Here is a 12485-nt window from a genome sequence, read left to right on the forward strand (position 1 = left end):
TCTTGCTTGGCTTACTGTGGCATTATGCAGCACCTCTTAGTGTGTTTCTCTGGCTCTCTTTCTCTTTGCATTTGTTTTCAATTTCCCTCGCCATTTTTATTTCTCTGAAAAACTTTAAAATGTGGTATTGACTTAGAGGCATTCATGAGACCCTTTTGTACTCTTTATTGGACTCCTGGGAGACCACACCCCTCTGTGTTACTACTGTGATGTCTCACACTTGAGATAGGCCCTTGTCCACCAGTAGTGTCTGCTCACATTTTTGCATTAGCTCTGGACATCTCCACATAGAAGACAGTGGTTATGTGGCTGGAACCCAGAGCCCTGTGTGTGGGGGGCAAGCTGCACCCTAACCTTTCCACATAGATAAGAGGATACAGTACCAGACAGAACTGAACTTCCCATCCACATTTGACACAGTCAAAAACTGAACAGTCATCTACGCTTGTTTGTTTGTTTGTTTGTTTTAAATCTTAAATTTACCTCCTTCTAGCCTGGCGTGATAGCACAGTCTTGTAGTCCCAGAGTGAATAAGGTGGAGGCAGAAGGAATAGGAGTCAAAAGTCAGTTTGGACTAAATAGGGAGTTTGAGGCCAGACTTTGTCTCAAAAACAAGGACAACTTCCAGCTTTTGACTATCTTCATGGCCACTGTCTTTCACAAGAAAGAGCGACATTAGTTAGCTTTCTACTGCTAACAATCAACCTGAGACTAATCACTTTACAAAGAAAAGGATTATGTTGGCTCGTGGTTTCAGAGCCTTTAATCCATGGCTTCTTAGCCCTGATACATTGGACATGAGACAGAGAAGTACACTATGGAGAGAACATGTGCCAGAGGAACCTGTTCACCTCCTGGCAGGCAGGAAGCAAAGAAAAAGGCAGGAAGGATCTGAGATCTCATCTCTCCTCCAAGGGCATGCTGCCCAAAGACCAACTTCCTTCCATTAGGTTCCAACTCTTAAGGCTTCTACCATCTTCTAGTAGTATCATGGACTGGGGACTAAGCCTGAAAAACATAGATCTTTAAGGACCACATAAGATCCAAACTATAGCTAGCAGGAGCTAGGCAACATTTTGTCTGATTCTTGGTTACTAACTAGAATTATTTGAGAGTTTCTTGCATGTCATATGAGTGACTTAATTGTGAGATTTTGCATGGCACATACTGTTAGGTGTTTTAAATATACTATCCTAACTAACCCTAACTGCAACATTATAAAGTAGGGACTCTCAAACCCATCTACTGAAAGCGAAGAACAGCCTCAGAGAGAGGAGTAACTTTGATTAAAATAAGACCAGTATTAGATAGAACTGAGACTTGGTGTTTACCTAGCTTCAAAATCTTGTGAGGTTTTTTGCACCAACTTTCCCACAACTTCCCATGCTGTAATCTGCCAATAGCAAGTTGTATTTCATTAATGAAGATTTCTAAGTCAAACTCATGGGATGTTTATGGTTTGTCAAGCCCAGTAATGGGTATTTCCAATTACTTACATGATTCTAAGGCGGGCATTTAAGAATGTGTTTGAGAAATAATTCATTGGTCTACCTACCATGGCCAGATCACCATGTTCTCCTGAAATGCAAATGGAATCATATCCACATTCTTTCCAAAGATTTTCTAAAAGATTTATTTTATGTGTGTAGCTGGTTTGTCTACATGTTTGTAGGTATGTCATGTGTGTACCTGTTCTGGGCTCTGTGCTGGAGCACAGAATGTAAGCAAGAAACAAAGGAAGAAGGACTAGATTATGATCACTACATGGGGCCACATGTACCAGGCTTAGAAACTTGGGCTTATGGAGATCAATAGAGGTCAGAAGGAGGCATTGGATTTCCTACAACTGGGGTTATGGAGGGTTAAGAGTCAGCATGTGCATGGCATAGACCACATCTGAGCTCTCTTCAAGATGAACAAGTGCTCTTAACCAGAGTCAACTCTCCAGTTCCTGAAGTCTTAACTATTTAGTGGCTCCCAGTGAGTTTCAAAACGAAGCCCAGGTTTCCAAGCCTGGTACGTGTGGCCCAGTGTAGTGATCATAAAGTATTCCTTCTTCCTTTGATTTTGCTCACACTCTGTGTTCCAGCACAGAGCCCAGAACCTGCTGTCCTTAGGCTGAGCTTGCATCTCAAGTCTTTGCTAGTAATGTTTTAATGCAGTGACCAGCTTTGCTGTTCCTTAGTCATTGGCTCCTGTCTGTGACTCCTTGACAGTAGCCATCCTTCAGTTTAAGACTCTTACACAGTGATGAGTGATGAGCATGTGTCTGAACTCATCCATCTCAGGTATTCTTAATGATAGTGACTAATCATTTCTCTTTAGCTTTAGATTTAACATAGTCCCCCCACAACACAGCTCCTTGATAGAAAACCCAGCCCATCCATCAATTAAGCTTTGACAGATAATCCAAATAGCTTAAAAATTATGTAGCTATGATTAGGCATTTTGCCAATGTGTTAATGAAACATGTCATCATCTCTCTTAGTTTCTGGGTATTTTATAAACTTAAATAGTTTAGAGAAAGAAAACATTTAATAGGTCATCTTAGATGGTTGCCTTTTTATTTCTTTTTAACCAGATAAGAATATCTGAATCCAGAAGAGGTTTCCTTAACTAGTTCAGCAGATATATGAGTTTTGCTTTCTCTGACCTGGTTTCTCTTTCTTCTCATATTATCTTGTTCTCCTCCATAGCCTAGTTTATAACTGATTTGACTGCCCACTCTTTGTGGGCAATATTAGAAGACATATTATGTCAGGGTTGGATTCCTTCATCCCTTCTGTTCTCAGCATTTAGGTACTTCAAACATTCTGGCAGTGTGCCAGTTGCCAGAAACTCAAATATCAGTAAGAGGCATTTCCAATTCTAGCAAACATGTAGTCTAGAAGAGCAGACAGCTTGGGATGCAGCAATTAGGATGGATTCTCCCAAGGGCTTGCAGTGACAAAAAGGGTGTGCTCCTTGACATGGCAAGCATCCCTGGGACCCAACAAGAAATGCAAATTTGATGATAAATGTTTACAAAGACAAATGTCGCTTCTCCATTATTTGCTAAAGCTGTAATAGGGACCAAAAGGTCAATCAGATAAAGAGAGATTAAACATATATACAAGAAGGCTTGTCTAGTCTCATCTGTCAGACAAATGCCAGAAGAAGTAAAGAAGTGAGAGAGGGAGGAGGAAGAGCAGGAGGAGGAAGATGAAGGGAAGAGGAAGAGGAGGAACAATGTCTGAAGGGAGACTGTTTTAATAGAATATAAACTGTGCCATCTGAAGGCATAATACTTTTCTCCTCTCTGTCTGTTTCTCTCTGTCTCTCTTTCTCTCTCTCTCTGTGCATGTGTGTGTGTGCACGCACATGTATGTGTGTGTGTGTGTGTGTGTATGTTTGAACATGTATGTGTGTATGAACCTGTGGTATACCTATAGATCCCAGAGGAAGGCATTGAGGCCCCTATTGCTTTTCATGTTTGTAAGTGTGTGCTTGGGTCTCCAATCGAACCTGTCTCTCTTTCTAGACTGTCTGGCTCATGAACCTCTGGGAACCTCCTGTCTTTTGGTGCTGGAGTTACAGGTGCACACTGCTCCGAAGACTTTTATTTGCATTCTGGGAATCTAAATTCAGCTTGGGTATAATTATCAATGTTTAAACCTGAAAGGAGTTTTGGTAGATACAAAGCAATGTAATCAATCTGTAATATCACATTTCCAGGCTAGACTGATTCTACTTCCATTGAGCGTGTCTTAAGTTAAAACATCCTTGATTCAACTTTCACTTACAGCAAAGTGAGATCCAAACTCAATACTCGTCTAAGAGCATTTTGAGAGATAAAAAGGCATTGATCTGAATGTTTTGGGAATTCTAGAACATTCAATGTGCAGTACTCATGATGTGTTCAAACTGGGAAGGAACGTTTCCCCTCTTAGCCATGCTTCTGTGGTTTGTTTGCTTGGTTGTTCTAATAACAAACAAAATAAACAACAGGACAAAGAGTGACAATCAGACTCAAGACTCCCTACATCCAGAAGTTCAGTTAATACTGTGGGCTGTGCTAAAAGTGTCTATTGTTCTTTTTCTTTATTTTTTTTCCCTTTCTCCTTTTTTATCCATCTTCTACTAAGTTTTCTTTCTCTCTCCCTGAGGAAGGGTCTTGCTCTGTAGCTCATGCTCTTCTGGAACCCATGTTCCTTCACTGTAGCCTCTCGAGTGCTGGAATTACTGCCATGCATGGCCAAGCCTGCCTCATCCAGATTTCTAATGGGAATTTTCATGGACTTCAATATACATATTTGGCAACATGAGACTACTGTGGGTGATAGGATGAGTTAAATGACTGGGAGTAAAAACCCATAACTAACACTAGTGTTTGTCAGTAGCTAGGGCATTCTGGCAGAGGTCAGCTCTGGGCAGCGTAAAATCTTCCAGAAGCAGGGTAGCCCGAGCTACCTCTGAGATGGAGACAGGCACAAAGGCTGCATCCAGCCAAGCGAGTGATGCACAGACAGACACTGAGATCTGGTGTTTGCAGCTCAGGGAGCCATGTGCAGCAAGCACAGCTGTGGGTGGACATTGGCAAAGATGGGGAACATCTAGAAATGGAGCTGGTTGGGATGGCAGGATGTGAGCAGAGCATATATGTAGTAAAGCAGAGAGATTTCCAAGAAAATTAACTTACGTAGAAAAACAATCTTCTAAACTAGTGGTTCTCAACCTGTGGGTTGCAATGCCTTTGGGGTTTACATATCCAATATCCTGGATATCAGGGAATCTTATTAAGATTTATAGCAGTAGCAGAATTACAGTTATGAAGTAGCAATGGAACAATTTTATGGTTGGGAGTCACCACAACATGAGGAACTGTATTAAAGGCAGCATTAGGGAGGTTGAGAACCACTGGTCTAAACCAATACTGCAAATAAATTTTGGGCTCAAAAGGTATAGCAAAGGGCTGGTGAGATTGTTCAGCTGGTAAGGGGACTTAAAACTAAGGTTAGAAACCTGAGTTTGAACCCTGGGACCCATATGATGGAGAGAGAATTGGTTCCTACAAGTTGCCATTCTGACCTTCACATGCATGCATGCCTTTGACCTCTACTGGGATACATGACATAGCAACAGTAATGTTTTCTGCCAATGTTTCTGAGCTTCTGGTTAACTCTGTGTTCTCCTTGGCACATTAAGAATGGCTTCACAGGGATATGATCCTTGCTGTCCATCAATGACAACTGTTCTTGGCATTTGTCATGGTTATTGGGTATGGCTCTGCCTATAAGAGTTCAGTGAACTTTTTGAGAAATATACACCACATTCAAATACTCTTCCTGGAGAACCAAACCAGCAACAGGAAATGTCAGCATCATTAGTTGTATATTAAGTTTCATTAAAATCAAAACTTTGAAATAATTAGCTTCTGCTGCTTCCCCGAGAGGTAATTACAGACCACAAGGAAGTGTCATGCTCACCCAGATTTCCTCTTTTAAAGCAGCATGTGTTAAAGATAAGAAATTATTTCAAAAATAATCTCAGATATTTTTTAACTGGGGGTTATATAAACAAAATTTTCTGAGTAATATTACTAATAAAAATCTCTCATAATGTAGGAAATATAAATTTGATTGGACTCAATAGTGAAACAAAATGTTAATATGTGCTATTATGCTTGAAAGTCAAGTTCAGAGCTAAAAATGTCTGTACTGAAATATGTTTAGAGGATTCTCTTTGCCTTCACTCAGAATTAAGCTTTCATCTTCTGCTTCTAATTGTTGTTGAAAGTTATTTACTCAATGCCAGTTAGAAAAAGAAATCATAGTCTTAAATTATTCAATTTCACTTTAGTAGGACATTGTCTTTCTGCTCCTGCTGGTTCTGCCTCTTAGGGATAAGCTCCCACCCACTGAATCTTGAGGTTAGCTAGTGATTCACAAGCCCTGTCCCTGACACCCGCTGTCCCTGGTCTCAGGTTAATGAAGAAGTTTGCTGGTAGGGGAGGAACTTGTCATGCACTCTGGTCATGAAAGCTAAGCACAGGGTGTTTTAACCACAGAATGCTTATCAATTAAATCTTCCTGAGATGCTCTGGATCCTACTGTCATGGGTCCATGTAAATGAGGTAAGGCACAGCTACCTTCCACAAAGAGCTGCTTTCTGCTGACAGTCAAGGCATCCATCTGCCTGGAGTTCATATGCCTTCCTTTGAAACACTGTACCAAAGATTATCCTCATAGGGCAAAGGGGGCTGTTATCATCCAAAGGCAAAGCTTGTTGTTGTAAAGCTACTTCTTTTTCCATAACTCTGTCATTGAGAAGTGGAAGATCAGAACTTTGTGTTTTCATCAGTCTCCAGTTGTATCACTGGACTATACACTTTGGTCTTTGCTTTCATAATCCTCAGCTGTTACCCCACAGAAAATTCTACTATGGAGACATAAGAAATGTCAGGCATTATCACCCCAATGAACAGTAAAATCTCATAAATTTAGACTTGGATCATATAAAAATTATTGCCTAGTAAAAGCTTAGTGCTGAGCAATCCCATCTTTAAACTTCAATAAAAGGTATCGAGAGGAGCATTTTTGAATAATTTGCATTTTATAATTTTTGTTAGGTAAATGTATGATTATCTTCTATTAGTAAAGTCACATGGCAGAAAAGTAACATGTGGGACAAAGAAATAGAGCAAAGCAGACAGAAAAGACCACGGTGAGACACATTAATAAAAGCATAAAAGTTGGGGCAGCTGACTGAGCAGTGTGATTCAGACTAGAGATGCATCACAGGATAGATGGGCTAGTGAGTGGAGTGAGATGAATTACAGGGAGAGACTTGGAAAAGAACAGGGTGTAAAAAAGAACTTGGGGAGAAGCTATCAAAACACAGAGGAAGAGAGCTGCCAGGCTGCACTTGACTTTCAGGAGTGAGTGGAGAGACAAACACAGGCAGACTTGAATTTCTAAGTTGCAGATCTCAGCAAAGGTTGCAGTGAGGATATGGCACTGTTTTTAGTAACACCCCCCAAAGCAGGGAAGACTACAGAGAAACTACCTCTGTGGGATCACACAATTGGAGAGTAAAGTCAGTTGATCTAGTGAGTGCCACAATAGAGTAAAATCTAAGAAGAGTCAGAGCAGTGAGGCAGTGAGAGGGAGAAGGTTGATGATGATGAAGGGGAGGCTGAGGCTAGCCTTCTAAGGAGCACCTACTGACCTAACTGGGGGGTGGGGTGGGCATCTCAGGAACTCCAACTCTGTTGGAGAGGCTTGGTCATTTTTATTAGTTGCATCAGTGCCTGGAGGAATGCAGAGCAATGGATCAAAGAGGAGAAAGAGTCCATTTTTTTTTCCAGGACATTTCTTATGCTAGAACATTTGAATTCCAGGAAAAATATCTGGGGTGAAATGTTGTGTATCCAGTATCAGGCTTCTGTCCAATGTGATCTCTTTTATGGAGATGTCACTGTAGAGCTGAACTGAGGCCACAGAATTCAGATAGCAATTATTGAAGAGAGCTGAGCATGCGTTTAAATTGTAGTTTATATCAGAGTGAGCACTCATGTTTTCTAGCTTAACATCAACAACAGCTTCTTCTTGGTATGTTTCTACCTCAGTCTCCAATTCCCAAAATGAAAAAAAAAAAAAAGTCAGGAGCAGGAAAATGGCTTAGTGGTAAAGGGGTTTGCTGCAGGGCCTTAACAACCTGAGGTCAATCCCTGTGTTTCAGTTGGAGTTTCCATTGTTATGAGTAGACACCATGACCAAGGCAACTCTTAGAAGACAAACATTTAACTGGTGCTGGCTTACAGTTTCAGAGGTTCAGTCCATTGTCATTGTGGCAGGAAGCATGGTAGCGTCTAGGCACACATAGTGTTGGTGATAGAAGAGCTGAGAGATCTACATCTTGATCTGAAGGCAGCCAGGAGGAAACTCTACATTGAGTGGAATTTGGGCACTAGGAGCCCTCAAAGCCTGCCTACACAGTGACACTTTTCCTCCAATAAGGCCATACTCATTCCAACAAAGCCATACCTCCTAATAGTACCACTTCTCATGGGCCAAGCATATTTAAACCACCACACCCTGGAAGGAAAGAATCAACTTTCATGGCTTGTTCTCTGACCTCCACTTGAGAGCTCTGGCTCATGTGTCCACATATTTACAAACACACACACCTCTCACACACTAAATGCATACATACATACATACATACATACATACATACATACATACAAAGTATAAAATGTCACAGCTCAGGGAAGAGTGAAAACTTGGGCTGAATTCATGCCATGAGGGCTCTACAGGTAAGGAAGAGTCCCAGGAATACATTACATAACACAACTGAAGTCACACAATATAACCATGTATATGCAAAAAGACATGCTCTGAGAAACATATCTTTACTTGATCTCATCACCATGTGAACAGCACAGTATATTTGCATTTCCATCAGTATGCAATGACTCTTGTGGGTTCCCAGGAATATCTGAGCTACTGAGATCTCAAGATATGGTCTGTGATAAGAAGTGATTAGTAAAGCTGGTATAATATCTAGATTAAAATGAATAAGCACATAAACAACTACATGCTAAGGCGCAGCCAATCTTAAGATGCATGAGTTAACTTCTACTGCATAAACAAATAGAACTATGTTCTCTGTCCATCGGGGCACCTGCCTTTGCCAGGCTTTATCAGGGAGTGAATTAAAATGTCATACACAGAAGTCTCTAGAAATGGAGACTGCTCGAATATTGTATTGCCAACCTGCTCTCTATGTAGAATAGGGCCAGGTTGTAGAGCGAATGAAACCGCCAATCATGCCTAGGGCCTGACCTAAACATCAGCATCTCCGAGGACAGCCAGGCCTCAGCTAAGTCCTGCTGAAAGCAAGATCCGAGCAGACACTTCTCTCTTCCCTGTCCAGGCCCATCCCTGGATTTCTTACCCACCCCCTAAAAGAGAATTTTTGTTTGTTACCTCTTACCGACATTTATTTTGGCAATTCTTCTCTGAGAGTCCGTCCTCATCCTCTCCCATGATGTCCACAGCTGAAAAGATCAGTGCGACCAGGACAGCGAAGCAGCAGACCAGAGCAAAGATCACGATGCACTTCTGCTGGGACTGGAAAGGGAGAAGGGAGAAACGTCAGGGGCCGCGGGCCGGAGGACGCTGAGACTTTTCAAAACACCAGCGTGTCCTCTGGGATTCATTACTATGTAGCGACTAGAAAAGGGTCACTCTTCAGGTGGAAATGCCGAAGGTTTTTATGTTTATCCAGCAACACAGTCTTCAACACCCTAGTAGATTAAACAACTCTCAGTGGTATGTATGCAGGCTTCAGGACCAGCCTGTCCTTTCCAACCCAAAGACAGGCTACAAATGATGGCTACAAACAGTAGCCACACGATCTAGAAGTACAGATGCCAGAGTGGTGACCTATGCAATGGACATAGCTTTTGTTTTTTTTTTTTTTTCCTTCTCTCGATGCCATGAATAACATTCAACACTTGATTTTCAATTAGAAGTTGAAGGGGCTGGCTGTGAAGGCCACTAGTTGTCTCATTCTTCAAGTCCAAACACTGCAATTCAAATGCTTCTATATAGAGTCCTGTGGCTCAAGATAGTGGAGAGGGGTAAGTGGGTGAGATTCATGAGCACCTGGACAAATGGTTGTAGCCTGCTTTCCCTCTGCAGGTGTCCGACTGGTTGTGCTCATTTCTCAAGTTTATGCTAAATCAACCCACCATGTGCCCTCCGCATTGATGGCTTTTGAGGTTAGAGTTTTCTGGAAGGCAGTAGGTTGTGAAAGTAGAGCCTTCCTTAACCAAGAAGTGATGTAAGAATCCTAGAGAGAATCGCTGTCCTTTGTAATGTGTTAGGAGGCAGAGCCAGGAATGATGCCCTTTGTGCCTGTTTCATCCTGCCTGCTTGTAAAACAGGGATAACAACATCAGCTGCTTTTTAAGGGTGCAGTGAGGAATCAACGCAAATGAAGTGAGTTAGTTTATGCAGATGACCTGTGTCATGACTAGGTGATACACTCCATGAACACTGCTCACTGGTGAGACACACCTCTGTGTCTGAATAGCTGGCAAGGATTCTTCACCCATTCCAGGGGTCATTTCTGATACTTTGTCAAAGCTTTCTAACTTCATGTGAGCCCACATGTCAGTTCTTATAATTATTTCCAGAATGGTTGGAGTCTTATTCAAAAAGTCATTCTGTGCTTATACTTTGAGCCATTTCCCCTAGTTTTCTGTTCCCAGACTTTCAAAGTTTTAGGGCTTCCATTAAGGTCTTTGTTCACTGTACAGTCTAGATTAGCTTCAAATTCATAGTCCTTTGGCCTCATACTCTCATGTGCTTGGATTAATTTCCTACACTTTTGCTAGAAGCTGTGCACAGAAATAAACAACAAAAGCTTTTAGAAGAGTTTAAACTAATAAAAACCTATTTACTCATTAAAAGCCCCAGTACAGGGAGCTAAACATGGACAATATAATTACACATTATCTAAAAAAAACAAACCTGTACATAGCATCTGTAACATATACCAAGAGTATATGTTACAGTAGGAGTATATGTTAGAGTAGGAGCTGACAAATGGGCCCTAGTGAAAACTAAATGCCTAAACTAGAACAATATTGATTTGTTTCTCTTTGTTCTCAATGTCATGGCAAATCAGTAAATGAAAACCCTGCCTAATTTGTTTTTTATTGGAAGTTCTTTGATGTAATAAACCTTCACATTCTCATTAACTTCTATTAATTTAATTCCATGTTATTAAATTCTGTTAGAGCAGTTTAGCTAGTATTTTTGTTTTAATTTACCAAAGAAGAGACGCCCAGACTCTGACACTCATTTCAAAATGAGTCCTTGGAGCACTGTACTTTAACAATATAAGGTCACTAAGACTATTTCATTTAATTTCTATCTCATCAAAGTGAAAAAAATATATTCAAATGATTGTGTAAAAGTCTCATGAGACCAAACTTCGGGTTATAAAGAGAATTTTTCATTTTAACTCCTGAATAGATCATTCCAGAAACTGGTATAAACCATACTTTCATGTTTCTATTGAACTGACTCAAAGGAAATAGTTTTTAAGAAGAACCAATAGACATGCATACAATCCCAACTTCATTGATACACTCAGCATGTGAAAAGAAACTGAAGATTGAAAAAAATCAACTAGTCAAGCTTTCCACTGAAGTTCTTCTATAAATGCAAATAAGTTGGGTTCTTGGTCAAGAAATACACTTACACTAACATTCAAAGTATTTGAAAGTTTATATGTTTATTATATGCACTTTACCTCAAGTAAGAAATAGATACATAAGACTATCTCTGACTAGAGATAGAGTATTATACTTGAGAATTAGAAATATTTCCAACAAGGTTTCTATATTATCTAACAAGCAGTGAGAAATTTGCACCCATAAACATAAAGGTGAAATTTAAAAATTCATGTTGTCTTTCATTATTTACAAGTTCTATTTATTTTTGAGTTTATAATATAATTATAATATTTCTCCCTTTCTTTCTCTCACTCCAAACTTCCCCAAGTATGCCTCTAAATTCTCCTTCAAATCATGGCCTTTTCTGTCATTAAATGCTGTCACATATATATTAAATATATGGTACATATATGTATTTTTCTAAATATAACCCACTCAGTCTATATAGTGTTAAGTTATTTTCAAAACAAATTAACAAGGTTTTAAAAACATGGTCAGGTTTAAAAATACAACACACTTATTTTATTTATCTACCTCTTAACCCCTGCAAAGCTGGGATATCTAGAAAAAAATTTTTCCAAGGAGAGATGTATCAACAAAGACTCAAAGACATTTGAGTGATTCAATGATAAAGATGACCCAAAAAGTTGGAAATAATCTGGTTGGTTAATTTGGGGTTCTAGATCCAGATACTATAGATATGTTTATAAATTTAAGTATTTTTCTTTATGATTTTCAAGTTTTTGCCTTCATTTTCTACTTAACATCAAATGTAGTTATCTTGTTATTGTCATTAGTTTTAGTCAACAGATCTCCAATGGTAGAAACCAAGGTTGAACAGTTGGCTCTGTGCTGTGACATCACAGAGTTGCTGGATCTGTATTATTAATTCAGGATATATTATATTTTGAGTTCTTACCCATGGTCCCTAGAAGATCCAGAGTCATCTTTTTCGGTGACTTACCAAGTTGTAGGATAATGGTTTCATGGTAGAACCAAATGATTTCTAGGTAGAATCTAGACTATGTACTGCAAAAGGGGTTTGGAGGGAATCGTTACTGTGAACACCATTTCTTCCTCATATTCTTTAGGGTTCTTAGTGTGATACCTCTGTCCTCTGCAGCCCTTCCATGAACTATGCTAATTTTCTGCCAAACTCATATAAAATGTGGTCAGTGACCTAGCATGGATCCTGCACACCAGCACACCAGAGGAATGCTGAATAAGCCCTGTGAAAAACAGTATAGCAAAGGGA

General features: G+C 40.0%; 1 protein-coding gene across 5 annotated transcripts in view; it reads right to left on the reverse strand.

The window, feature by feature from the left end:
* The window catches only part of Pld5 (phospholipase D family member 5), a 307810-nt gene that overhangs the window by 164255 nt on the left and 131070 nt on the right, over positions 1–12485 (reverse strand). For 3 of the 5 annotated variants that reach the window (XM_076914550.1, XM_034520957.2, XM_076914551.1), the window contains exon 2: positions 8977–9113. In XM_076914550.1, coding sequence (XP_076770665.1) covers positions 8977–9113 — 137 coding nt within the window. Of the gene's footprint in view, positions 1–8969; positions 9114–12485 lie in introns of all 5 variants that reach the window. The other 2 variants (XM_076914552.1, XM_034520958.2) reach the window with 1 other exon arrangement.

The sequence above is a fragment of the Arvicanthis niloticus genome, chromosome 16 (genome assembly GCF_011762505.2).
Source record: "Arvicanthis niloticus isolate mArvNil1 chromosome 16, mArvNil1.pat.X, whole genome shotgun sequence".
Lineage (NCBI taxonomy): Eukaryota > Metazoa > Chordata > Mammalia > Rodentia > Muridae > Arvicanthis > Arvicanthis niloticus.